Genomic DNA, 27,588 nt, shown 5'->3' on the forward strand with positions numbered 1-27,588 from the left:
CACAATCCTTTATGTCATTTTAATTTAGAACTGCAGAGAAAAAGAAAAACACAATGGAAACCAGAAGAAACCGCAGCATTATTTAACAAGATCATCTTTAACCAATGAATCTGTCATCTGAACAATTGGCATTTGAATTTTATCCTAAGCTTAACAAAAAAAGACAATCCACAAGATCTAACACATTCATTCAAACTCTGTATCTTTTCTGTTTATTACAAACTAAATACACAAAAAAATTAACCTTATCTTTGACTGAGCAAAGCTAAAATAATGTACATATCTAAACACATTTAAAATGAATACAAATCCACAACCCAGAGAAATGTATCTAAGACTAAAGTATTGAAAACATTTGCATCATAATCAAAAGCCACTCTTCTTAGCTGAACAACTACAAATAATCTTATCCATGTTCTAAATTTCTAGCACTTGAGATGAACAAAAATGAACTTTAAAGAATATCGGACAGCATACATCTTCGTACTCCAAGACAGTGCTGGTGTGAGCTGGCTGGATGTTGTGTAAAGACACGGTGCTCTTAAAACTTCAGCACTGCATGGTTTGGTCCCAGTGTCAGATCAGGATCACATGTTGTTTATCTAGTTAGTTTAATTCTATATCATAATAACAGTAGACAGTACTTTCTGCAGTGATCGAGATCTAGATGAGACAGCGTTGTTTTCTTCTATAGATGCTCACAAAACAGATATCCCATTTTAATCTGCAGGCATTGCTGTATTTTCTCAAAGAAAGTTAACTGTAACTTTCACAAAGATTTGTCGGATTGAATTGTGCGAGCAACAAAAAGCAGTTAAGAGACAGTTAACATGCCTGAATAAAAAAAAAAAATCTGTAAAAACCTTGCATGAGAGATGTCACACAAAAAATGTAACATTTAAATGTAATATTTATTAAAAAGAAATTGCTCCAACCAGTGCTACTATTAGTCACAATATGTAACCTGATATAATAGAGGGTGAATATACAATGTGAAAAAAAAGGCATCCTACACTGATCATATATTCTAATCAGCGTCAATTGATCCATTCTGTCTGAAAATTTCTCTTCAACTGATTTCTGCATTGTTCAGGTGGTTTGTCCATTGATTTCTTCCACTTTGTGGTCCTGATCAGCCTCCTTATCAACAGCCCATTTGGAGATGTTTGCATTGCCTGTGGCTTTGCGGATGATAAATCGTGTCCTTCCAGGAGGAAGGTTTCCCCGACCCTGCCCTTGGTTTTGTATCCATGTAGACTCATGGTCTCTGTCATCATGCTACAAAGGTGAGAAAACAAAGAAGATACTTAAAAGAAGTATGAGGGATGGAAATAGTGAAAAGACTGAACTAGGAAACAGAGAAACCCTTACTAAGAAGTATGTTTTGTTCCTTGGACTAAACTTTGGTTCCCAGGCTTCATTTTTGGCGTTTGCTGCTGTGTTTACTTCTTCACTGTGTGAGCTGTTTCCTTGATGGCTGCCTTTGTTCCAGCTGCTTCTTTGGATTTGAATTTTCTGAAGCTAAATAAAATAAAAAGTTGAAAAATACACACACAAAAAAATAGTTCATTAGGTACACTTTGATCATCCGGTCGAGCCACATTTTGCCTTCAGACTTTAAACCTAATTTTTTATTACAATTATTTTTTCCTTTCTTTGTTTTGATTGTTCCTTATGTTCCTAACAGAGCACTTTGCTCTTAATCTGCAGGTTTACAAGTGGTTCCTAGAATTTCTAAAAGTAGAATGGGAGGCTGATCTTTTAGTTACCAGGGTCATCTCCTGTATAACCAACTACCAGTTTTAGTCAGTAAGGCAGCACCCGTTTATGGTTAAAATCAGAGCGATGTTTGCTTAGTTACTCGTTAAGTACAGAAGAAAAAGGAGGTACAGTGAACAAATTGACAGACTCAGTAATCAGGCCTTTCTAAGAAATAATTAATCTGTTCGGTTGTCAGTAGATATTTTAAGTCATCTAATGTGGGCAATTATTACATTTCCTTGAAATAATGTCCATATTATTCCAAAAAAGTAAAAAATAAATAAATAAATAAAAAGTAAATACCCTATAAAGCTTGGAACTCAATGTTAATTCTGAGGTTTTAAATTGAAAAAGCTTCCTGGATGGAAGCGAGACGTCTTCAAACTTGGAAAAGTAAGTCCAGTGGTTTGTTTTTTAACTCTTTTGTGTGACTATGACCTCTATGATTGAGAATCTTCACCAGCACAATGGTGGCTTGACTCAGATGCTACATGAAGTTTATCTGAGGTTTTTAACATGGTTTATTGTTCCACTGGAAGTGGTCAACAGAAGATTAGCACATGATGGTCATAACTGGATAGACATGATCACCAAAACATACTCTTGTGGACTGTGGTATTCATTTTCTTCTTCTCATGTTGTACAAAGTGGGCCACAATGTACCAAGCATATATATCCTTCACCACCAGCCTGACTGTTAAATGCAAACGTAATGAATCAATTCTTTTATGTTATTCACAATAAATTCTGACAATAATCTTAGACAGTTGCAAATTAAATGAAGACTTAGACCGAGCAAAGTTGTTTCTGCTATTGTCCGTTTTTGGTGAGCCTAAAGAAACCGCAGCCTCTGTTTCCTGTTCTTAGATACCAAATATTGAAGTGGCTGCTGGTTATCACTGCTGCAGCCCATCAGCTTTAAATGTTGACATTTCAGGTGTAACAGAGAGTATCCACTCATTTTTTTAAACCGCGATCCAAAGACATTTTTTAGGAAAAACCCAGCAGATCAGGAGTTTCTGAAATTCTTAAAATCAGCCAGTCTTCCCAATTTTAAGTTTTAGAATTTCAGTAGGTAAAGATACTAAATGCATTAACATACATGTTCTTGGAGTTCATATGAAATGAAACAAATTGAACCCAGTCAACGAATCAGTGAGTGTAACTCAAAATGCAATGCTATATAAACTCACAAATTCTTCTTGTGTCCGCACTCCTTCAACTTTTCCAGGTGGTTCCCTCTGTCCAAGTCGGGCCCTGTTAAAGATTTCATCCTTTGACTCAAACTTCCCATGAACTAAACCTTCCTCATTGTGAGAAATGGAGGAGGAGGAAGAAGAGGATGAGCTGGAGCGAGAGCGTTTACGGATAATTTTTCTAAAAAAAACCATAAAAACAAGTAAAATTAAGACGAAAAAAATTAAACAAAAATTAAGTCTAAATGAGCAGAAATGCATGGCCAAATAACACAACTGTAAAAGGTTCACAACTCTAAAGTCTATAGTTGCACATACTTTGATTTCTTGCTGTATTTCGAGAGACTTTCTTCAGATTTCTCCTGACCATAGTCCTGGGAATCTCCTGTAATTCTTTCATGCATGGCATATTTTTTCCGACGCTCTATATCCAATCGAAGGTCCATTGGATCCCCCTTCACTTTTTCCAAACCGTCCTGCACAAATCAAAACACAAAACAAACCGCCGTGGACAGACTTTGGATTAGCATGTATACTTTACCTTTCTGCATCATGGAAATCTCTTAAAAAGAATAAATACTTGCCTCATCTACAAACTTTTACTTTTTAATAAACCTTTCATAGTCATTTTTTTAAATGTTTTTATCTGTATCTTGAGGCCTCAAATAGCACCAATATATCTCCACACACTCTTTTATTCACATTTCATGATGCTTTCTGAGGTTTTTGCCAAACCAAAAATCAAGTAGTTTTGAAAACAGGCTGTTTAGTAACTTCCCTGTTTTAAACAAGTTTCCCCGTATTTAAATTTGTTTATCATACTGCACTGATACAATGAATTGCCAACAATGATTTTGTGAAAGGTGGGATCTAAATTTAAATGACAGGTTAGAAGGGAGTTAATGAGTCATTCAAAACACAAGTTTAACATTTTTCCAACTAAATACAAGTTTGAGAAAAGCAAAGTTAAAAACCAAGTGTAAATAAACTTTGAGGTGAGGTTAGCTTCTCTGATTTACGAGCTGTTTTGATGCGTCACAGCAAATTAGCAACTACTTCAATATTTGAATCAGAATCATATGTAAAACTAAGTTTATTTGCATGAAGTGCTTACAACCTTTCAAAAAATTACAACTACAAGCCAATGTATTTTATTGTGATTGTATGTGACAGACCAAATAGAGTAACAGAAGTGAAGTGGAAAGAAAAAGGATACATCATCTTAAATATTAAAAATGAAGGAAAAAAATATGGTCATGCACTCATATTCAGCACCCTTTATCCTTATACCCCTAAATAAAACTTCCAATAAATGTGCCAATAGTATACATAGTCCACCAGTGTGGGATTAAACATTTCAGAAAGGTGACTAAGTACTGTTCAATGCACCATCAGGCAATAGGAAGAAGGGACAGCAGGTTTTTCAGTCTGCTTTAAACTGTATGTCACACTGTATGTGCATCTGAATGGATGTGCTCCACTTAAATAAAAGTTTCTCTTTTTGAGTGACATGCAAAATACTATAAGTGGAGGAAAACTAACACCCTGATACATTATTATTCCCATGGAACATGGTGGTGGCAGCACTATGCTGCTGAAGGATCAGGGAGGCTTATAGGATTCATGGAGCTCTATGCAGGGGCTAAATTACATAATTAGACCAAAATTATACATATTTCGTAGAAGGATCTAGACCCAAACCACATTTAAAATATACGGAAAGGATATTTATTTTATGACAATCTCAATGATATCAGAGCTTGAGTTATTGACTGTAAAAAAGAGGAATGAGCAAATGCTAGTCTTTTCTGGATGTAAAAAGATTTTAGATACACCCCAAATGTCTGTTTAATCATCACGAACAAATACAAATATTCTGAAAGCCTTCTTCTTTTTGTATTTGTAATTAAAATAAATAAATAAAGCCATGTCCATCCTGCAGCATCGTTTTTCTCCCACTTCACCTTCTCTTATATCACCTTTTTTTTTGTCTTTTCCATCAAAACAAATAAAATAATTGTACAATTCTAGCTGTTAAACTTTCTAAAGGGAGGACAGGAGATAATTATGTTTGCAAATCAATGCAATGTCGGTCATTTTAGTGCCTCATTTGTTATTGTTATTTTTTAATTATTGTTGCTCAGAGTATACTTACAAAGACATTTGTTAAGAGTCCTTTGGAAAGCTTTGGGACTTCCATTTCTGACCATATATGATTTATTAGCCTTTTTTCAGGCTTGTGCCCACAATACAAACAAATCAAAGTGTGTTTGTGGTGATACAACAAACACAAAGACCAGAGTGCCTTTCTTTTAGATTTTGACCATCTTCCCTCATAGAAAGCCAGGGGCTTTAAGAGGGTGCAGTCTAAAGGCATCTGACTTGCTCGCTTGTTTGCTGCAGTTTTTCCAACAAATGTCATACAGCAAAGTGTTCAGTCACCTTGTAAGTCCCCTCCTCTGAGCTTTTCATCGCCTCGAAAAGCTGAGGGTGCTTCTTAAAAGCACTTGGTGAAACATCAATCCGCCTGTAGGAAAGAACCGCAGTTGAGGCCATAAAATATATACAATCTCACTTGGTCCATAGTGGAAGCAAAGACATGGTAAGCTATGCTAAATCAGCAAAGCAACATAAAATGGAATAAAGAGAAAAATAAAAAAATGCCAGAAAAACAAAACTGACCTCCACCAAGTATGAAAACAAAAAAAGTCCCTGAAAGTCTGTTGATTATCGGATAGGAAAGGCAAAAGAAATACCTGACAGCTGTTAAAAGAGGACGTGAAGCCACAGCACACTGAAGGTGAGAGGGTCACTCAATAGGCGACTCTACCTGTGTATCTCTGGGCTTTTTCTTGGCTTAATCATTTCCTTCTCTGCTGCTTGTCTTTGGTACAAGGTGAATCGCTCGTTTAGAGTCATACCAGAAGATGGAAAGTGCTGGGCTGGGAGGGTAAAAGTTAAGACATAAAAGGCCGTGGATATTCAATTCTTAGACACTTCCAGTTCACAACAAGGCACTTTTTGCAACACAAACCAATTTAAATGTACTCGATTCATTCCTGTAAAAACCAATCACATCATTTTCTAAATTTTCATTGCGTTGTTGCTTGTTCTGAACCTTAATGACTAAAGTAAAAATTATACAAAGTGCATAATACAAAATTATAGCCAGTAGTGTAGAAACTTGGATTAAATAGTTAAAAAATGCATGACTCACCCTTAATGTGGTGAACGATGGCCACAATGTGCTGAGCAAACAACTCAGAAGGGCTCCTCTGTGGCTGAGCAGTCTGAACGTGTTGAAAGATGGAACGAAACTCCTGATGCTTTTTTGATGACTGCACCAAGTCTTGAGACAACTGCCGCTCTTCAGCTAAAATATCTGAAGCGCTGAAATGAAAAGAGCCCATTTATTCACTGCCTTTCTCTACACCGCAGCCCAAATCTATCAGATTACTCAAAGACAGATAATTTTTTGCTCAATTATGAGCAGAAATTGAATTCTATTAGTTGTTAAAAATGCAAATAGTGCAGTACCATAATGCAAAATGCAATTCTGTGAAGTAAATGGACATAAATGTTAATCTCTCGAAAGTAAGGAAACAACTTGGTAAATAATTCTATAAATACATTAACTAACATTAATCAGCCATAACATTATGACCATCTGCCAGTGTGTTTGATCCTCTTTTGATGTGAAAACAGACCTAAACCACCATGCAGGGGCTCTACTGGACTACAGTAGTTTATCCATTGCTTCCCAAAGATGCTTAATTTTAGTCAGATCTCTGAAATTTAGAGGCAGGATAAATATCTAAACTTTTTGTTGTGCACCTCCAACCATTCCTGGGCCATTTTTACTTTATGTATGTCCAGATGCAATATCTTGCTGTAAAAGGGCACAGTCTTTGGATATTTATCCCACATGGAAGGATGCAACCTGTCTGTAGCTCTCTTTGGTAAGTGGTACATGTCAAAGAAATATCCACATCGAATGCAGGATCAAAGGTTTCTCAGCAGAATAATGCCTGAAGCATCACAATGCAGCCTTCAAATTCCTGTCGAACGGCTGTGCATCCTAGTGTCAAGTTTTTCTGAGGTAAGTGACACAAGGAAAACTGATTCAGGTAATATTCTAAAAAGAAAAAAAAAACTCCTCAAACCGGCTGTCTTCTCATTGCTTCACAGCCCTCTTCAGATGTTCATATGTCCATTGCTCTGCAGTGGACAAGGCCCCACATGGACACCCAGACTGGTTTGTGGCAATGCATCTTTCATACTCAATAGACCTCTATGCACTATGTAATCTCAAATCTTTCTCTCAGAAACCATCAGAACCATTATGATTTATGATCTGCAGCAATGTGAGCCTTTGTGGCTTAAAAGATAAAAACAGCCTGAATCACTAAAATAATAGGAGTGAACCAGAGGGACTTGCCTTCTGTTTGTGATGAACAAATTGCAAAGAACGCTAAAGTGATCATCTCTTTATCAGAACATGTTCTCAAAAATGAATTATCTCTGTTATCTCCACGACGCCGCTATGTAATGCCTCCCTATACAACAAAACCACTATGCAAATTTTTTTATACCAACATCAATTTGACTTTTAAATTCTTAAACTCTTTTAAATTTCTACATTTTTATGTTATCTTTTTACAATTTTTCTGTTTTTTTTTAGTTTTTTTTTTATTATTATTATTAATGTTGGTTCTTAAGGTCCCGGTCACATTTTTTCTTTTTTAATCATCTTATTTTTTTAGTTTTTTTTTTGTGTGTGTGTGTTATCACATGTTTATTATTTTTTTTTCTCTTATACTGCTCAGATGAATTCCCCCTGGTGGGATTAATAAAGAGTTTTATGTACTGGAGCAAACCAAAATCGAATAGCCTTTGCTCACTATTACTGACCGCTGCAGACCAGGAATAATATAATAGCTACATTTTTTTTTTTTTCTTTCATTTTTTTCATTCATCTAGCATTACCATTTAATATTTTTAAAGCTCTCCCTTAAATCCTAATGCATCTCTTTATTTAAATTTTAGGGACAAAATGTTCCCTCGCTGTTAACCCAATGCCATGATAAAGAGAGAATCTGTGATTCTCACTTAATCTGCCATGGTCATAATGCTATGCCTAAACAATGTACCTGCACAGGAAGGTTAAAGCCACTTTAATTGCCACATGGTGGAAAATCTTACATAGTTTAGCTCTTAATTAAACAGCACAAGCCTTTAACTGGACTAATGTACAGTATCATGCTGAAAATATTTCCTCTTCAAACTATGACAAAAACAGTTGTTCATAGATTAGCACTAGTGAATCTTTAAACAGAAACTCACCTCATGGGGTCATCTCCAAGAAAATCCATTCTTACATTACACTTTGGTTCCTGTTTTCTTGAAGGCATCAGATGCTGATCCTCTCCTCTAACCATGAACATCTCTCTGTCAGAGGTTTGCCTCAGTGGAGGTTCAGAGGGAGATTTAGCGGTCTTCCGTATTTTAAAGCTTATTCCTGGGGAAATATCCTTGAAATCCCCTTTTATCTCTCTTTTACCAAGAGCAGCAGTGGTGGTTTCTGATTTATCATGTTTTCCACTCAAATACATCTCCCTTACCATGGTATCAAGGTCTGCTTGCCCAAACTGTGCACAGGCTGCATTCTGCCACTTTTCAAAGAGCTTTTGGGCTGAATGAGTGACCTTGCTCTTTGGTTTAGATAGCTCATCTCCATTTTGCCACTCTTTCTGAAGGGATTTTAAAGGTGGCCGAATGATCATCTCATCAATATCATCATCCTGCAACTCAGCAGGCAAAAACTGAGTGGCTTTCAAACAGCTTCTCAGGGACACTTCGCTCTCAATGTCCTCCCTCTGTAGTTTCTGTAAAGTATCAGAGATAACCACTGAAGATTTCCCATTCTGTTTTCCTTTTTCATTATCCACATGATTGCTTTCTCTGATCTTGCCATTTTCCCAAGCAGATTTAGCTTTTTTGGTGTGTTCCTCCAAAAACCTATAGAACAAAAGAAATAATCAGCTGTGTGCATCTGGATATGGTTGAAAGCAATAATCAGTAGAATAGAGAGGTGTGCATTTCATCTATGAAAGGAAATAAAATAAGTGATTAAATGTTATTACATTGAAAAAAATGTGTGATTTTGCAGCAAAACAGGATTAAATTTAGATAAAGAAGAGTCTTACTTTTTGAAAGCAATAGAGATAGCTGTTTTATCTCCATCTGTGTACTCCTCACTGGAAAAGAAGTCAAAGCTGGAAAGCATGGGATTCAGACCTTCATTTGAGGCCTTCCTTGATGAGGATGAACATGATGCTGCCTCCATCATTGGGGAGCCATTTCTGGTGTCATTTGTGATTTTTGTGGGACTCGACAAAGGAATAGTTTGATTACTCTGCCCAACATTAGCATCAGTGCTAGAAACAGGACTGCTTTTCTTTGGACTGCTGCAGTCTGTCAGATTGTGCCAGGTCCTCTCAGCTTTCCCACAGCCTGCTCCGTCTCTAGTATCTCCTGCCAGTAACCCAACATGCTCTTCAGGCTCATCATCTCCCCCTCCTACTTTTTGGACCTCCTTGGATGCCAGATGCTGCTCCTTGACATCTTTAGAGTTTTGATTAGCCAGCATTGAGGCTGGCCTGGATTTTGGGGAAGAGGAGTGTGATGAGGAGGAAGAATGCTGCGAGTGTCTGGACAAGGGGGAAGACGATCTCTCAGTCTGTTGAGAGTGACCCTGAGGAGGACTTCCTGAGTGTTTTTGCACATTGTGCGATCGCCCTCTTGAGTGATTAAACTGCTGCTGTTGCTGTTGCTGCTGCGGTTGCTGTTGATGATGGTACTGCTTGAAGTTTTTCCAGTTCGGACGGAAGTTGTTGTTGTTGTTGTAGCCGCCACCTCCACGGTGGTAGCGTCCACGGTTAAACTGCCCCCTTCCTCGACCTCTAAAATTGTAAGGCCTCCGAAAGCCACGGTGATACCCCCGGAACTCCCTGTTGTTGTTCTGGTATGCCCTCGGATATTTTTTCTCTCGGTTATGAAATGGGGAATGAGATCTTGACCGAGACCTAGAGCTACGAAGAAGCACAGAGAACAGACGGCGGACATAAATTCAAAACAGGTATATATCTATTATTTTCATTATGATGAAAATGTAAAACTGTTGATACGAGTAAACCTCCACTTTCTCAAGTAATACTCATTCTATATTCTCCCCACATGTTTTATTCACTTTAATTAGTTGACAGAAAAGAAGAGATTCAAGAGTGACCAGATTTATCTCTTACACGGATTAGGTTTGCACTGCGGATCCCCTACATACTACACTGCTGCTCAGCTGGCTGAAAAGAGATTTTCACTTTTACCAGAAGCCCAAATGTGGCTGTTTGCCAATATTTCAGTCAAAAAAAACTTGCCAGTCACAGTACTGGAACTAACAAAGTGAGGCTATTCTTATAAACAGAATGCAGCTTTATATAAAAAACGTTAAGCAACCAGTACTATTTCTTTAACGAAGCAAACTAAAGACTGTAGAGACACGAGCCGATAGCAAGAATAATTATATAACTGATATCAAATGTTTACGTGTAAGTACAGTGAAAAAAAAAAGAAAAAAAAAAGATATATATATATATATATATATATATATATATATATATATATATATATATATATATATATATATATATACATATATATATATATATATATATATATATATATATATATATATATATATATACTATATTCCAATAATAATCAACTTTTATAAAGTCATTCGATTTTCATAGAGAAGAATTAAAGATCCCTCTTGCTTTGTATGGTTTAGTGTTTTCCAGTTGAGTGCATTATAGACCAGAGGAAAAACAACATAAGTTTCTGCTGATAACAGCTGGAAACAAATCATGACCAGAATAATAAATGCTGAAAAATGGTGGTCGAACATTGGAGTTTATATTTAAAATTTGCATTAGTTAGTTTTCTAGTGACAGTGAATTTGAAACCACATACTGTAATACACAGGCAGGAGGTCAAAACACATATTTATATTGTGTATCATAAAACATTGCCAGGATAATACACCAGATGATAACAAATGTGTTATTAGTTTTGAAAAAAAAAATCAATGCTAATCAGATAATGTATTTAAGTGATATGCATGAGGCTGGTAAATAGTTTTGGACTTTTTAACGCTTGATTGGCCTGATTAATGTTTAGCTGTTCATGACAAGTGAATGCACCATGCATCAGGAATACCAGGTCATAGAGTCAACAAAGCAAATAAATGTGAAGGTCTTTACAGCAGGAAGCGTAATTAAAGTTATCTATTAATTCAAACGGAAGCTGGATACACAACATTTGTACCACGGTATGTCTGCTGTTGATTTAAGCCGCCATTAATTGTCCTTTGATGTCAGCAGGTGACGAGAGGGCTAACCTAATAAATCAATTACTTTATTCAAAGAGTCCAATTCAGATAGCAGTTCATGGACCTGCTTGATTAAATAATAAGGAAACTTTAGGCTCTACTAAATATAGAGAACTTTAAAAGTTAATATTGTTAACAGTGCTGACTTTATTAATAATAAAAAATTTAAAACAGTTTAAAATCCTGCCATATATCCACTGATCCATCCATGGTTTATATGCAGTTTTGGACGGATGGTCATGGCTTATACTTCAGCAGTCATCAGGGAAGAAGCAGGATACACAGTTCACCAGTTTACTGGGACAACTCATATCTTTTTTTCTTCACCCATTTTAAAAATATCTTCAATCACATAGTTTTGTGATAGAAAAAAACCATCCAATCAATGCTGTGTGACTCCTGTTGTGGTCCAAATGTAAATAATAATGATAAGTGAGAGTCAGGCTTATTTATAGCTACAATGCAATAATAAAGGACTTAACAAACCAACACAGAACTGTAAATCAGAGGTTTTTGTTAAGAGGTTTAGTTAAATGGACTAAATTAATATAGTGCTTTTCTAGTCATACTGACCACTTTAAGTTCTTTACATAAGAATCACTATTCACCCAATTATACCTAGAAAACATGTATATTCAGTCAGATATTCATTGTTTTGTAGGTACCTGGGTTTAGTTGGAGCTAGCTGGAGTCAAACCTGGGACTTTCAGACTCCCTGGTAAATTGAATACGATCCAATTCATTTCTGTTGCATAACAGACGGTTTAATTTAAGGGAGTAAAGCTGTATTTGTGTTTAGGTATAGTTTATCTTTCTGTATCTTTCTGTATTCTGTATCTCTATTGCACAACTTTAAGGGTTTTACTATATTCATCGATTCATTTAATAACCATAACCCCTACAGCACTAAACAGAGTCAACCTTTTGGTTTTGGGCTGTTTTTTTTTTGTTTTTTTTGGAACAGTAATCTAAATGTAAACCATTGACATTTTCTGAAAATAAGAGAAATAAATACTCAATTTATAGCTATTAGAAAAATATATACAAATAAAAGCTGAATAAAGTTTTATAATATTGGCAACTAGAAATCAGGCACTGCTGAATTATGCAATTCACTCTTATGAAGACAAATGGGCTAAAATGATGAGGTAGAATGGTCATTTGAAAGACAACAGCTTTAACAGGCTAAAAATATTCATCATACAGAAGGTCCAACATATGGAAATAAAAACAAAAACCTTAAACTAAATGATGTGCATAACATCTGTTATGTCCAGTGACTGTATATCAACTAAAAGTGACAAAACACATGTTGATGCAACAACATCTGTGTTTCTTGTGTGTTCCAGTAAAAGGACAGCGGTAGATATTCCAGGCTGCAGTGTCAGGCATGTCCACAAGGAGGCTCTCCTGTATTTCTGAAGACAAACTTGAACATTTAACTCACTGTTGGGGATATATTACTAAATGTCTAGTTATTTAACAGGGCAGTAATATAATGCTCAGACATGCTTTTTTTAAAAGATTAACACTTTTCAACATTGTACCTGCAACTTTACAAATATATAGTTTTAGACTGGAAAACTCCAGGTGGTCATCAGTTTTGGCTGAGCTGTCCAAAGAATTAATCTGCAGCAGGATACTTACTTACTTATTTACTTTGCATGATGCATGGAAGCTGCACCTCACTGCTAAAATCATACAATCTTATAAAAGTAATACTCAAATAAATGCATGCACAATGCACAAAACAGCAGAGCACCATGTCAAACCTGGCATGCAAAGCAGATTCTACAGAACCTGGAAAAACATTATAAACTTAGGTAGTCTGTAAAAGCATATCTGCAACTCACCCTGCATGTTTTTTCATTGGAATAGGGAGCGAAAGTGAGAAGGAGGCACGCTAAGCAGTACTGCACAGTTTAAAAGCTGCAGATACTCTGGACCGCTGTGGTGGAGCACAGCAGAGTCACATGGACCGTACCAAGAGAGAGGGAAAAAAAAAATAAAAACGACTTGAATCCTTTGACTCTTTTTTTCCCACTCACAGACTCCTCAACTTTAAAATGATACTCAGAGAAAACGCCTTTCCCATCCAACTTTAAAATGTTAGACTGTTCACTGTAACATGATGAGCTTTGAGTTAGCAACTCTAACCTGATCACTAACTGGGGTGATGATGTGTAGTGCATCAAATTATCAAGGAAGAGTTTGATTTGCAGAGCATCGTGGCAATTTTGATAGCTTGAGAATATACTTCCATAAAACAATCTGTGCAAAATAACAACCTACCTACTCCCAGAAAAAAGAAAATAAAACTTTTTTGTTCTTGGATCTTATCAGAGTGAGTTAAACAAAGCAATGTGAAAATGCATTTTTCCCTTTTTATATAAAATGCATTTAATTGTTCGTTTACATTAGGATATAGGTAAACACTGTCTATAAATGCATCAATGCACTTTTAGTTCCTGCGTGTCTTGACAGAGCTTATTTGCACGTGTTACGGTGGTTTGAGGAGGAAGAATAAAGCCTGAGATTCCTTACATGTCTCTTCTTCAAGCTAATTTTAATACAAGCTGCGCCACTGCCAGGAAATGAGAAACCAAGCCTTTTTATTGCGGTGCCACAGTCATTCTGCCAGAAACAGCAAATGCATCAGTCAGGGCTCACAGCTCCTTCCAAGCACACACAGATCACCCTTTCGACTGGACTTAACAACTTTCTCTGCTCCTGCAGCACAGACAAATGCTGGCTTTTAAATGTAAAGCTTCAAAAATATTGAGATTATTAAACCAAGTTAAGTAACTTCTACGTTTTTTTTTAACTCATGCCAGTGTAGCTGGCATGGAATAAAAGCTTCTATCAACACCTGGACTCCCTCCTAAATATAAATATCCTCTTGCTCCATTCATTCTAGAGCCATGCTCATAAAAGACTGTGAGAGAGTGGGGTCTTGCTTTAAAAAATTCACAAACCGTGCAAAAAGCTGCCTATTTACAACTTTCGGCAGCCACATAAAAGGTAAAAACATCATCAAAAAATGTAGTGCACTTGTTATTCTGCTTCCACAAAATTCGAAGAATAATTTTAAATTCAAATAAGTAATTGCTGTTAAAGTTGGATTCTTCAGCATTTATTTTAAGTTGTAAGTCTGATCACAGCATTTTCAACAATCAAGAAAATAAAGCAAATGGAAAAAGCAAAGCGAGCTGTCATACCTGTACCGATGTTTCCTGGACCGGGAACGACTCCTGGACCGTGATGAGGAACGGGACCTTGATCGGGACCTTGATCGGGACCTCGATCGGGACCTCGAACGGCTCCGAGATCTTGACATGGATCTCGTGGATCTGGACATAGCTGCGCTCAGCCTACCTCAAGCTGTCTCGAAGAAAGGATAGTGGAGGAAAAAGTCATTAGGGACCAGGGTTGTTTTTAAATAAAAAAATAAATATATTTTAAAGTTATGGTAACTATATTCTAAACAAACCTTTCAATAGAATTATAAATCTCCAAGGATGCATGTAAAAAAGAAAGCTGAGGCCACTGTTGAGCAAAAAAAACAACAACAGCCGTGATAAAGGAGGGAGGCAGTGTACAGAGCAGGTCATCAAACAGAGGCAGTTTTATCCAGTCACTGATCATTTGCATAAAGGGCAGTCTTCTGTCAGTCATCTGACTCCTTATCTTGTCCCTCAGAAAAACTAGACATGACTTTACTGATTTTGAGTTATTCACTGCACGTAAGAACAGCTGCTGGACAACTGCTCAGCAAGGCTAAAGGTTCGGTAACTTTTTGTATATTTAAACATCTTAATTTAAAGAGGCTGAGGAATGCAAATGCTGTGCAAATGCATGAATTCACGACAATTTCAACAAGTACTGCAAGCACAAAAAAATACATGCAAAGGAAAAAATTCTGCAAATTGTGAGATAGGATAAGCTGCAAACTAGGAGCACATGTCGAACTGCTCCAGACCATTAGGGGGAGATAATCATCAACACATATGGGACCAGGCTGTAAACATTACACTTAAAATAACCGGATGGCGTCCGGAGGATATTTGAAAGGAATTTCTTTAATCAACTTCTCTGAGCTTCCTATTTTTGCCTTTACTTATAATGGTCCAGGTTAATATGAGTTTTTTACCTCCCAATATTAGCAACGTTTTTCCTTAGCATTGTTTTGTTTGCAGCTTGTTTTTTTACCTTGTTCTCCTTAAAATCTGTTTTGTGTGTTTATGTTAGTCTGAGTTTTGTGAGTGCAGATCTATTTCTTTGTGTTTGTAGGACTTTTTATATTTACGTTGAATTCATTTATTTACAGAGTTTACACCCCTCTGCCACTAAATGAATTAGATCTTGTATCTATACTCTAACGTGCCCATTTCCAACTCTTCATGTGAAACAGTGAAACTTATTAGCAGTGAAATTTGAACAGGTGTGCTAAACTGTTATGGACAGATGTGTGAACTAATTGTTTTAAGTAAAATAATTTATCTTGGACCAGTAAATGTCAAAGTTTCTGACTGTAGTTTCCCAGTAAAACACTAATCTGGTTTCACATGTTTTCTTTGGTTTATCAGATTAGGTTAATTTTTTTTCGTTCCTGTTAAACTGGGACATTACAAGGCCAAAGTTTAATGTTTGACTCTCTCCTTCCAATACCAATGGGGCATCATTTGGTTCTGCCAGCCGGGTGGTTAGATTTCTTTTCCTGGCCTTGCAGGCACACAGGCCTGTGCAGACTAATAACTATGATGATTTTATCTAATGTCCCCAAGGACTTACTTTTGACTATAAAACGTCTTTCTATTTCTTGCCAATGTCCACAGGGCATTATATGTGAGGAATGACTAAGTGCATACCAGCCGGGGATCAAATCATTGATCTTTTCAGGGATTCAGGGATCTTGGAGGAGGATATTGCAGAATACACATAACAGGGGTTTAAAACACATCATACATATTTACAATGTGATCATACTGTGCCTTTTTACTATTTAGGTGAGAAGCTAATGTAGTCCTGTTGTCCTTGCATGCAGCTTATGCTCAGTGAACTTTCCACTCCCGTTTTACCTTTAGGACTGTTGTTTTTGGCTCTCATGGAGTCATTTCCTGCCGAAGCGCCTCAACAGACCATTGCTTTAGCCAACTGCAGAATTAGAGAGTGGCAGTCAGATGTGATCCCTTGCAGTACGAATGTCTAATTTTCTATTTTTGCATAACTTTCTGGCAATCAGGTACATTTGCAATTTCTCTTGTATAAACTCTTGTGCTTGCATATCTAATCTTTAGTTTGGTAATCATCATCTGTGCTGTCTTTTGAGCATTCCCTGTCTGTAGTCACCCCTATTATGATATAATTTTTGTGCCGTGCCACCGTACTGATACATGTAGTCATAAACAATTAGAGATGGACACATGGCTGTAATCTCACTAAAGTAAAAGCACTTTACAGTATTAGGAAAACATTTTTATTCTGTTATTTTTGCATATTAAATATAGAATTCTGTTAGGGGGGCCTTAATTAAGTAGATTATTTCTATTGAGGTCCTTATATGACTACTAGTACCTTAAGTCTGTACATGTAATGTTGGAATTTACTCATGCTCATATATATATATATATATATATATATATATATATATATATATATATATATATATATATATATATATATGGTAAATACTAGTAAACCTTTATTTTTATTTTTAATAGTAGGCAGACAGGAGATGGGATTGGAGAGGGGAGAAAGATATGTGGCTAATGTCACCAGGTCAGGAATCTAACTTGTGTCAGCCGAGGCGAGGACCACAGTTTATGTACACGGGTTGCACGGAACCCCTGTATCACCACCATGCCTAGGTTTATACTTGGACTTTGCCAGGCAAGACAATTAGAGGCGAACATGCTGGTGTGTTTATGATCGTTTTCCTCCAGCATAATTGGATTTTGGTTTTGGTTATGGTCACAAACTGGTGGCCTGGACTCTCCTTCGGTTCTATTTGCTTCTTTTTTTTTTAATAAAGCTAGGAATTCATGTTACCATCAATGAAGCCAAGTAGGTTTCTAAAGCAAAAAAGTTAGCTCTGAACATTACCCTACCAATATGTCTTCCTGTTACATTGATGTTCTTTGCACCATATTTTAAAGCAGACACAAATAAATAAATAAAAATCACTCCTAAGAAAACGATAGATATTTTCCAAAGTATTTGCAGAAAAAAATAAGAGGTTTAGACAAATATGAAAGCCCATTTGCAAACCATACTGATATTAGGCTTTTTTGTTTGAAGCAGATATAATCATGGAAGGAAGATTCCCCACAGGTCTACATTTTCTCAATTTATAATCTAAACCAACTCTGATCTCCGCATTTGCACATACAAACAATACATTTAACTTTGATTAAAATGAACACAGTTTTAGTACAAACATGCAAAATATAAGTATACATTCATGCTTTTTTTTTTTTTTTTCACAAACGATGCTCTAGCATCAACCTGAAGATAATGATCATAATAGTTTGTATCCAGTATGTGGTGGGTCAGCAAGGGTTTTGATTGCCATTTCCTGACCCCTAGAACCGTACAAGTCCTGGATTGAGGGGAGGTCAGCCCTGTTGATCCTGTCTGCGCACTTTATTGTTACCTCCACCTAGGAGGTTATTTTTTTAGGAGAGTATGTGTTTGTCTGTCTGTTTACAAGATAAGTTGAAAAGTTATGGATGGATTGTAGTGAAAGTATTATCAGAGGTATCCCTCGTACCGAGGAACAATTCTTTAAATGTTGGGGATGATCCAGATCATAATGTGGATACAGGACATTTTAAAAAGATTCTCTAAAATCGTCAGATGGGAAAATTCGGCGGAACAAACAATTCCCCATTTGACCACAGGGTGGCAGCAGTGAGTACTGACAGCCTCAGCTTTGGACTCATAAAGTCAAGAGGTATTTTGCTTGAGACAAAAATACAAGAAAAGGGAATGTTGTTGGTTTGTTAGCAGGTTTAATTGAAAACTTATGAAAGGATTTTATGGACATTTTTTAGCAGAGGTATGCCTCATGCAAAGGAACAATTAATTTAAACTTGGTAATGATCTAAATCATTTGCAAGTTTTAGCAATAGGTGTAAATTACAATTTGGGGCAAAATGTGCTGCTTGGCGGAGGTCTGCACTCTCCGGGTGCTTTTCTAGTTGGCTTTAGTTTAGACCTGCCCTGTTTATGTGCATGAACCAAACCACACGGTGATCCGAGGTAACTCTCTGTGGTTTACTGGAGAGAGAGCAACCTCCATTATTCCATGGATTTTATCTTATAGAATAAAACTACTTGACCAAAAGGTAAAGAGAACACAGACGGGCCTGAGAAGGAATTAGCTGAGCATTTTCTAGTTGGGAGACTTGACCAAAGAGCTTCTACAGTACATTCAGCTATTCAGGCACACACTGATGGTGGCAAGCTTAATTGTAGCCACAGCTGCTCACTGACAGAAGCAATGTGAGTGACGTATCTTGCCCATGGACACAATACTGAAAGCTGACTTGAACTGACAACCCTTCGGTTGTTGCTGGAGAACCTCAACCCCACTGCAGCACCTTACATAAGACTGAGAACTGATCACAACAATACAGATTTTGTTACAATTTGTTGTTTTACTTTATCCTAACTCGAAAAAAACAAAAATTTTGCTTAAAAAAATAAAAATAAAAAGATATTCAACCTTAAATTGCAGTAAATTTACTAGAATTATGTGTGTCGGCTAAGATTCAATATTTTCCTGAGGAATCTTTAGATCTAATCTGAGCTATTAAGTCTGGGTCCCAGTCAATGGGTTGACCAGAGTCCTTATATAAAACAAAATCAACACCCAATTTAACAGTTAAAAAAAAAATTAATAAATAAATCAAGGACTTTTTAAAGTTCAGATCCTAAACTGCACAACACTTCATTTTCAATAAAGCTTACAATAGAAGCAATTCTAGTGGCTGCTGTAGCTATTTGTCTGAATGAGTCCATTGACCTGGTATACAGTACTTTGCATGCTAACAACTGTCAGTGTAGAAAAGAGTTGTGCAGAGCATAGGCTTGTCCCGATCCGATCCACGTATCGGATCGGACGCCGATATTGGCAAAAAAATGCGTATCGGCAAAGCATGTAAAAATGCCGATCCAGACTGCCGATCCAGTTTTAAAAAAAAAACTCTGGTCCGTATTTTCCAGTTTCGCCGATTGAAACAATCCATTCCACTATTTTGCCCCATTGTTCCCCGAATCCGGTCCGTATTTTCCAGAACACCTTCAACACACCCACAGGTCTTTTTGGGTCTGTCTCCCGGCCTAACCATTAAAACAGGTGAATTGGAAGATAGCGGGGAAAATGTCAGCCGTGTGGGATTATTTTATCTGCACGATGTGTAGATGGAGACTAGGTGTGGAGGAGATTGGGGAGTATAAGGCATTTTTGTTTAACTATTATTTGCACTGATTTTTTTTAAGCAGTGTCTTTTTTCAAGAGTAGAGTCCTGATTCTAAGTTAATAGACTATTTTCCACTCTTGTCTGTTTTGCATTTTTATTAAAACTTACAGTAATACTTGCACCTTTAACTGTTTACGGTTTTACTGTTCACTGTGCAATATTAGATTGCTATTGATAATTTTGTCCAGTTTGTGTTTATCTCTTAATAAACAGTTAAGTTTGTTGTTACCAATCATTGTGTTTTATTCAATCTCACCTAATTCAGCTGGCTAGATGTTATCAAGAGTACTAAAATCCTTTTCAACATGAGTCTTACAACTAAGGCTAAATACTTTAACTTAAACTTAAATACATGCTCGGATAGGCTGGTATCGGCCAGTATCGGTATCGTATCGGAAGTCCAATAACAATATCGGTATCGGATCGGAAGTGCAAAAACCTGGATCGGGACATCTCTAGCAGAGCACACCTAAAACATTTGCCATTGCATTTTAATACATTCAAACCAAAGTGTAAAACTTAAAAGGCAGGTAAAAAAATATATATATATTGTAATAATTTTATTCTTTTAAGGGGTTTTGTGGCATTAGTGGCTGAACAGAAAAAAGGGGACAGAAGAAGACATGCAGCAAATGGTCCAGGTGCCAGGACTGGACAACTGCAGCAAGAGCTGTGGCCTCTGCATATGGGGGGCCGGCTCCCTGCGGTGGACCTTTCACTTTATGCTTTGACCACATACAATTAACTACAACTTATCTTAAAATACATTAGGATTTAAATGATTAAATCAAACAGAAAGTAGACATGCTAATATTAGCCTCAAGATTCAGCAAACTGCTCTTTTTGCAGTATGTAGTAGATCAAAAAATTAACAAAGTCATTTTCTGAGCCAATGTTCTCTATGCTGAAGAAGCGTTTTATGGCTAATCTGCAGATCTAAGTGCCTATTATTAACAAGTATTAGTGCTGGAAACAAAAAAGTAGTCTTCATTTAATTCTAGTAAATTTACTGCAATCTAGTGTAGCATACAAATCCACAATAAAGGTAGTCACTCATATGACTTCTTTCCTATCTCTATGGGAGCTTTGACAATAGTTCAAAACCTGCTGCTAATGTTTCAGCCCAACTGCACGACTGATAACTTGCTGCAGCCGCCTTGGTGCCCCTTACTGTGTGGTCTACAGTCTGATCACTAAGATTTCAGGCTATGGAGAGTCTTTAATTACTCACTACTTCATTTCCACAAACCAATAAGAACCCTGATATAATTTCACTCAAGTTCAAAAGGTTTTCTTACTATACTTCTGAGGATCCTTTGGTGACACATTTTCATTGTAACGACAACATTTTTCCCATATCCAAAAGCAGCTTAGTCTTTGCATAAAATATGGAAAATAATATGAAAACCTGGAAGAAAGATGCATACTATATACACATATACACTTAAATAACACGGTCTTTTGTACTGTTTAACTACACCAAATGAAATACAGGAATAAATTATTTACAGTACAGTAGGAATGAGTGAAACTAGAAAAGCAGGTGTAAAAGTTGAAGTGCCTGGAAAAGAAACCTGGGATGTTCTCTACCTAAAACAGTCAAACTGGGAGCTTATTTTTCCCAGCATACACACACTCCATTAGGACTTCCCTCAGAGTAGACAAGGACAGCTGTGTAATCCCTATCAGCTGTTTATCTCTTGTAAGAGCAAAAACGGCTCGGATCAACAATGACCCTGCAACTTGATACGCTTCTCAAAGCGTTTGAGGAGAAACGCTCCCCCCAATCAGCCAGCCTATCATTAAGAGTAGGATGCCTCAGTGGCAGCTGGAATCACATTTGCTATCTATATGCGCCCCTGAGACACCCTGCTGGCTATTTCAGAAAAGCCACAGCAACTGTCACCAGCACAACATTTAGTTGTTGAAATGTTGCAGACTCTCTTTGTATTCCCTAAAGACACTTCAATACGTGCTGAAGCTGTTAAACACTAAAGCCACTGGGCAGCATTGTGAAATGGAAATGCTCTTCCTTTAGTTGGAAATGAGAGCAGCTGTCATTTGCTTTGGTTCAGGAAGTTACAGTAGCTTCAAAATAGACCTTTAGAACATCAACAGAAGCACTCGTCAACTTTAGACATTAGATAATGTTAATAAACTCAGCAACATGCTGACAACAGGGATCCAACCTGTGGCTCTTTTACTATCTATTTTCACTTTTATGACAATAATCAGGAGTTAACTACCGCTGCATAGTTTTGGTAAAGCCCTTGCGAGCATAACAGAGGCATCCTTACAACGACATACTCCTCTGCCGTCTGTCAGCACCACATTTGCGGACTTCTGTGCACAAGGTGGAGCTCATCAGCTGAAGGTCCTGTCTATTTTGGTCTGCAGCAAACAGTCTGTCACATTTATGGCTTATATACGTTTGCAAAGCACCCTCAGTTGTTGTGTTTTTCAGTGTGGTATGGCATCTTTGTATAAAGCCAGATACTCACCATATTAACTCCTTTTCAAATAGGGGGTAATAGTTATTATACCTATTCAAATTCTTTCACCACAGAGGAACTAGCTTGTTCTGTCAGGAAAGGACTGTAGCTACAAATACCTAGAAAAATGGGATGTCAATATTTCCTCAAAAATACTTATGCATCAATAATCATATCCTGGATGAGATTATTTAGAGGTTCTCTTTAGGGTTTGACCAACCCATACTGATTTGAACCAGTTTCATTTTTAATTGAAATGTGATGCATTCAAGAGGGGGAAATAGATGCAAAGATATAGACATTTTCTCCAAAATGGCAATAGATGCATTGATTAGACTTTTTTTTATGGACCCATTTTGCCTTTTTAAAAGACTAATGTGCAGCTTTGGATTTGACCATTTTTTTAATGACTTAGAATTATAAGAGTATAAAAGAGTAACAAAAAGTGTATCTCTATAAACAACCAAGGGATTTCCCTCACTAATACCATTTTCTTTTCTTTGAGGTACTGAGTTGTGTCAATCTAATTTTTCCAAGGATTGCAATATAACATTAAAATGTATTCTGTTATATATAATATTGAGGGAATAAGTAGACACAGTTTCTCCAGTTTTTGAACCATAAGACTCTTCGTTTATCTCCAAAAGAAATAGTGCAAGAGTGAAGAAGACTGCTATAGGAACAATACTCTGACTAATTTCTCTTTCCAGCTGCATATCTCCATCACTGCTTCTGGTGTATTGAAGGGAAAAAACAAAGAAACTAAAATAAACTTAAAGGAGTTGTGGTTCCACTTCAGTATGAGGCAGGCACACCCTTGGTAGTGTTCTATGTGTAACTTTTGTGCAGATGATGTTTGCCAAGGGCCAACCTCAAGGACATATCCTGCTGCTCAAGGATGCATGCAAATTTCAAATATTTCCTCTAGAAGCAGATTCAGCCTGTATGTGGGTGTTAGAACAAAACCTGTGACCCATCATATATTGGGATTCAAGCAGAAACCTAATGTCCCAAAATTGATACCTAAAGTCAGAAGACTAATACCTAAACCTGATGGCAGTTCTAGACCAAATTAACCAGGTGGAACCAGGTATGACAACCTAATTTTTAAATAACTTTTCAAGTGAATTATCAGTTGTTTCTATTCTAGTGTATATCATAATTTATTACTGATTAATTTATTCTATATTATGTCTTTGGTACAGGGGCCCATAAAGGGCAGATCATACTTCTGCAACCGCACACATTAAATGTCGCTTGGGTCTGGTCGCGAACCAGCTTTGCTGGTATGCTTCTGCATTGCTATCTGCAATTTCTAGGGATGCACAGCAGTTTCCCGCCAAAGTGCAAGGGGGAGCCTATTCGAGAACTTTGACGGATTGTACTTCTGAACCTCCTCGATTAACCTTTCATGGTAGTTGTCCATTGTAGTTGTTCCTCAGTTTTTAAAAATGGCGTGCCCCGGCACCCAATTGAGAAGGACGACCACACAGACAGCCGGAAAGGCATACTAAGGACCAATCCCAGCTGCTTTTTGTCTGCGCACTTCCATTTGAGGTCTGCGCAGGTTTGCAACCGTCCGACGCGCAGTCAGGATTGTTTTGAGGCACAGAGACAGATTTGACAGATGCAGAGGCTATGCGTCAGAAGCATAAATTGTCCTTAACCCTTTATAGGGCAAAATACCGTTTTGGATCACTTGCATACCCCTTAAAAATGGAGTCACCCCCATCCCCCAGGGAAGTCTACAAGCACAAGATCTATATCCAGCCATTCAGCAAAGATACTGCTAAGTTGAAAGAAGAAAGTTAACAAGTCAAGAAAAAAAGCTAATTGAAAAGTTAAAAAGTAAAGTTAAAAAGTTAATAAGCCTAGGTAACAATTATATTTAGATTTATAAACTAAAAAATGTAAGTGCCAGTATCAGCATTAATGACTCTAAGGTTATGCGGTACCAAAAAAATTTGTTTCTTTTTCATGAATTTCTACTGTTCTACTGGGGCCCTGGCCCCTGCTGGCCCCCATCTAGACCCACCCATGGCTAAACATAAAGAGGTCTGGAGAAAAATATGCAGCACCCCATTTGGGTCACAGAATATGGTGCAAACAGAAGCAGCTGAGCAACTTCTCACTGTTCGCTGTAGGTGGAGGAAAAACTTAGCCTGTAATTCCAACATTCCTTAACTGGGCCAACCACCAAGAAGCGCAGCCATACTGTATAAGCAGTAAAAATAAACAGATAACTTTCCTATAAGCTCCTCACTGCATCCTCTAGTTATTATGATGTTTACTGGTGAATGAAACGCCCTGAGGATTATTGCAAAAAGCATGCCCCGTCCTACTAAAACATATAAAATCCTCACTCATCAATCCTGTGAAAGAGTCCATGGATGTAATTAGTAAGAAGACAGACTTTCACGTTAAATTTAGTTGCTTCCTCATGTTATGATACGGTAATTGTTATATAGTCCAAAAATTGTAACTTCCTTAAAGAGAAACAAAAACGTTTTTTGTTATAAAGTGACTGCCATTCATGAATGGAGAACCAGCGCGACTCCTATTGTAAAAGTGAAATATAATAATGAATGATACATATACTTTTTCACTTTCCTTTAAAAAGTAGAAATAAAAAGCCACTTACCGCAAGGCTGGTTGTCGCTCAGCAGCTCCTCGTCACATTCAGACCTTCTGAAGTAAAATGCTGTTAGGGCGGCTGTCTGTCTACCTACGTGTCTGTGCGGTGAGCGCGACTCTGACTCAGATGAAGCTTTCGCTTCTCCGCTCTCAGTAAAAAAGGGGGTGTGACCATGACAATGACAGCTCCTTGTTGCTTGGAGGTCCGCGTTCCGCCGCCTTTCCCTGAGCGCGGAACGCGGGCACGCGCACGGATCACGCGCCGCGAAACAGATCAGTCGGTGCAAATTGGACCACAGGTGCATCTCAGTAAATTAGGATATGACTGGATAGTTAATACAGTATAAAAAGAGAAAGTCTTTAAAAAGATTCATCAGACACTTGATGCATCTCAAGTTTTTATTTTAATATTTTTTTTTTCTATGATACTGGCTGAGGGTGATGGAGAACCCCAAAAATAGGTTATCTGAACAGAATTGGATATAGAGAAGATAACTAAATCACACATAGGCTTTTACAGAAAAAGCTGTACAATGTGTTGTATCCTCAAACAAAAAAAGGAAAATTGAGTGGCAGAAAAACCTGCACAGCTAGAGTCAGTGTTTCAATAAAACCATAAAAAACCTAGCAGTTCTTTAGGTTTTGGATTTTTTTTTTTTTCACTAGGAATAGAATTGCATGATTTTCATTTTTATCTTAAGGATAAAGGTGGGGAAGGAGGAAAGGCTAAGTATGGTGCTTTGAGTTTCAGTGTGAAGTTTTTACAGCCTTCTGGGCAGCTATATGAGTTTTATCAATTTCAAAGTAGGTCAACCAGGGAATCTAGGAGCACTTCATTTTTTATGTGAATGTTGATTACAGTTCCTAGCAGGATATGTGCCTTTCTACACTGCCAAAAGTACCAACACCTGATTCGCGATCAGAGTGTCACTCTGCTTGATGGGCCTGTAGACTCCTTTGGAACAGAGTCTGTGGAGAGTTTTTATTAAACATTTGAATATTGACAGCAGACATTCTGATGACTGTTATTAGCAATATGGAGTTTCTTAACATTTACCATTTGAACTATTTCACTGTGGGTAAAAGTCAGGCAAAATTAGCCCCAGCCAGGAAATCGTTATTTTACAAGACATGGACAAACATTTTAGCTGGGGCAAAACATTTCAGGAGGCAAAAGCTCCCAATAGATGTTTAATATTCTATATAACAATATAACATAAATTAACTTCTGAAGTTTATTTTGACTGCAAGGCACCTGAAAAAACTGGACCAACAGACTAAAATCACTACCAACATGGCAAGAAAATTACAACAAACTTTTTCACTCAAAGCAGGATTAAAATGACACATATTCCAAGAAATCATAAAAACATATACTTTACTTTTAATGAGAGAAGCAGACCCATTATGTTAAATCTATTCTGCTGTTAAGACTATTTGACACAAGCTTTGATGCAGGCTTTTTTTGTTGTTGCTTTTTTGTGAAAAAAAAAAAACATATTTTTTTCCCCTAGTTTTTGGTCATTTTTGCATTTTCTCCTTTTTTTATAATAAATGGCTGAAAACCAGAGCTAGACTGCCCCTAATAATCATTTATTCAGACAGAGATAGTTTACTAGTACTGTTACTAGTCAGAGCACAGGTATGCAATACACTTGTTCCTCCAAACAAATCATTTATTAGAATGTCCTCCATTATTTAAGTTATTCGTCCATATTTGTTGAAGTTTTCCTTATTCGATTTAATTAGCCCATGCTTTACTCATCTGGCACTAAACTGATATTAACGCCGATTAGTTTACCCCCACCAAGATTTTAGCCCTAACAAGTCAAATCAAACTAAAAATATGCATGTGGTAGATTTAGAGTCGTTTGGCTCAAACATGGAGAAAATAAATGGTATAATCTAAATTAACTGATTTATACATGTCTGAAAATTAACTGTAGAAAGAACGAGAACTTTCCTGATAAAATCTATGCTCTGCAATGGCCATCGATGCCTCAGGAATCTGGCTGTTAATTTCCATTGAATTCATGCATACATTTGCATAGTAGCAAAAGTATTAATTTACTCCCATTTATTCCCTGTTTTAGAATAAATGTTTGTGTTTCTGTCTAGTACTGATATTAACCTTTTTGAAATATTTAGCAAAAAATGCTAATGTATGGCTAAGCCAGGCCATTTTTAGGGTTTGTTTTGCTCGTTGCCTTTTTTCAAAAAAAAAAAAAAAAGAAACAGACAAAAGAAATTCCAGGGAATTTCATTTTTCTATTAACTTTGCATTTGCAATGGAAATGAACCTCTAACACAAGCATTGCCCTGTTGTTTAACATTTCTTACAGGCCACATTCTGCTATTTTTATTTATTTAAAGTTCAACTTCCTGGAAAATGAAAGGATAAAAAATTTCTGTGACTGTTTTTTTTATTCAAATGCGGTTAGATAACAGCGACTGATGCAAAACATATATATATATATATATATATATATATATATATATATATATATATATATATATATATATATATATATATATATATATATATATACATATATATATAAAAAACTGTTTTCTCA

At 36.8% G+C, this 27,588-nt stretch overlaps 1 protein-coding gene across 4 annotated transcripts; it reads right to left on the reverse strand.

The window, feature by feature from the left end:
• On the reverse strand, window positions 1-25,134 carry thrap3a (thyroid hormone receptor associated protein 3a). 4 transcript variants are annotated; one of them, XM_038301260.1, is made up of 12 exons: window positions 25,020-25,134; window positions 16,482-16,557; window positions 14,622-14,784; window positions 9,164-10,048; window positions 8,301-8,975; window positions 6,175-6,347; window positions 5,788-5,899; window positions 5,400-5,484; window positions 3,276-3,433; window positions 2,955-3,138; window positions 1,372-1,521; window positions 1-1,278 (listed from the first exon to the last, which is right to left on the reverse strand). In XM_038301260.1, the coding sequence occupies exons 3-12, from the start codon at window positions 14,759-14,761 to the stop codon at window positions 1,090-1,092; spliced, it is 2,751 nt and encodes a 916-aa protein (XP_038157188.1). In that variant the 5' UTR covers window positions 14,762-14,784; window positions 16,482-16,557; window positions 25,020-25,134; the 3' UTR covers window positions 1-1,089. The 4 variants fall into 4 exon arrangements, with proteins under 4 accessions (XP_038157188.1, XP_038157189.1, XP_038157187.1 ...); XM_038301261.1 differs by lacking the exon at window positions 16,482-16,557 and having other exon boundaries at window positions 1,372-1,515; XM_038301259.1 differs by lacking the exon at window positions 16,482-16,557.
• Between the last annotated feature and the right edge of the window lie 2,454 nt (window positions 25,135-27,588).

Source organism: Cyprinodon tularosa, unplaced genomic scaffold (genome assembly GCF_016077235.1).
Source record: "Cyprinodon tularosa strain WSP-4 unplaced genomic scaffold, ASM1607723v1 ctg464, whole genome shotgun sequence".
In the NCBI taxonomy this organism is placed as follows: Eukaryota; Metazoa; Chordata; class Actinopteri; order Cyprinodontiformes; family Cyprinodontidae; genus Cyprinodon; species Cyprinodon tularosa.

Bases quoted from the DNA above. Each gene is read 5' to 3' on its own strand.
- thrap3a (XM_038301259.1), bottom strand. From the start codon at position 14,761: ATGTCCAGATCCACGAGATCCATGTCAAGATCTCGGAGCCGTTCGAGG. The intron at 6,348-8,300 runs GTGAGTTTCTGT...TTTTCATTTCAG, and splicing joins CTTGGAGATGACCCCATGAG to CGCTTCAGATATTTTAGCTG. The intron at 3,434-5,399 runs GTGACTGAACAC...TGATTTGTGCAG, and splicing joins CAGAGGAGGGGACTTACAAG to GACGGTTTGGAAAAAGTGAA.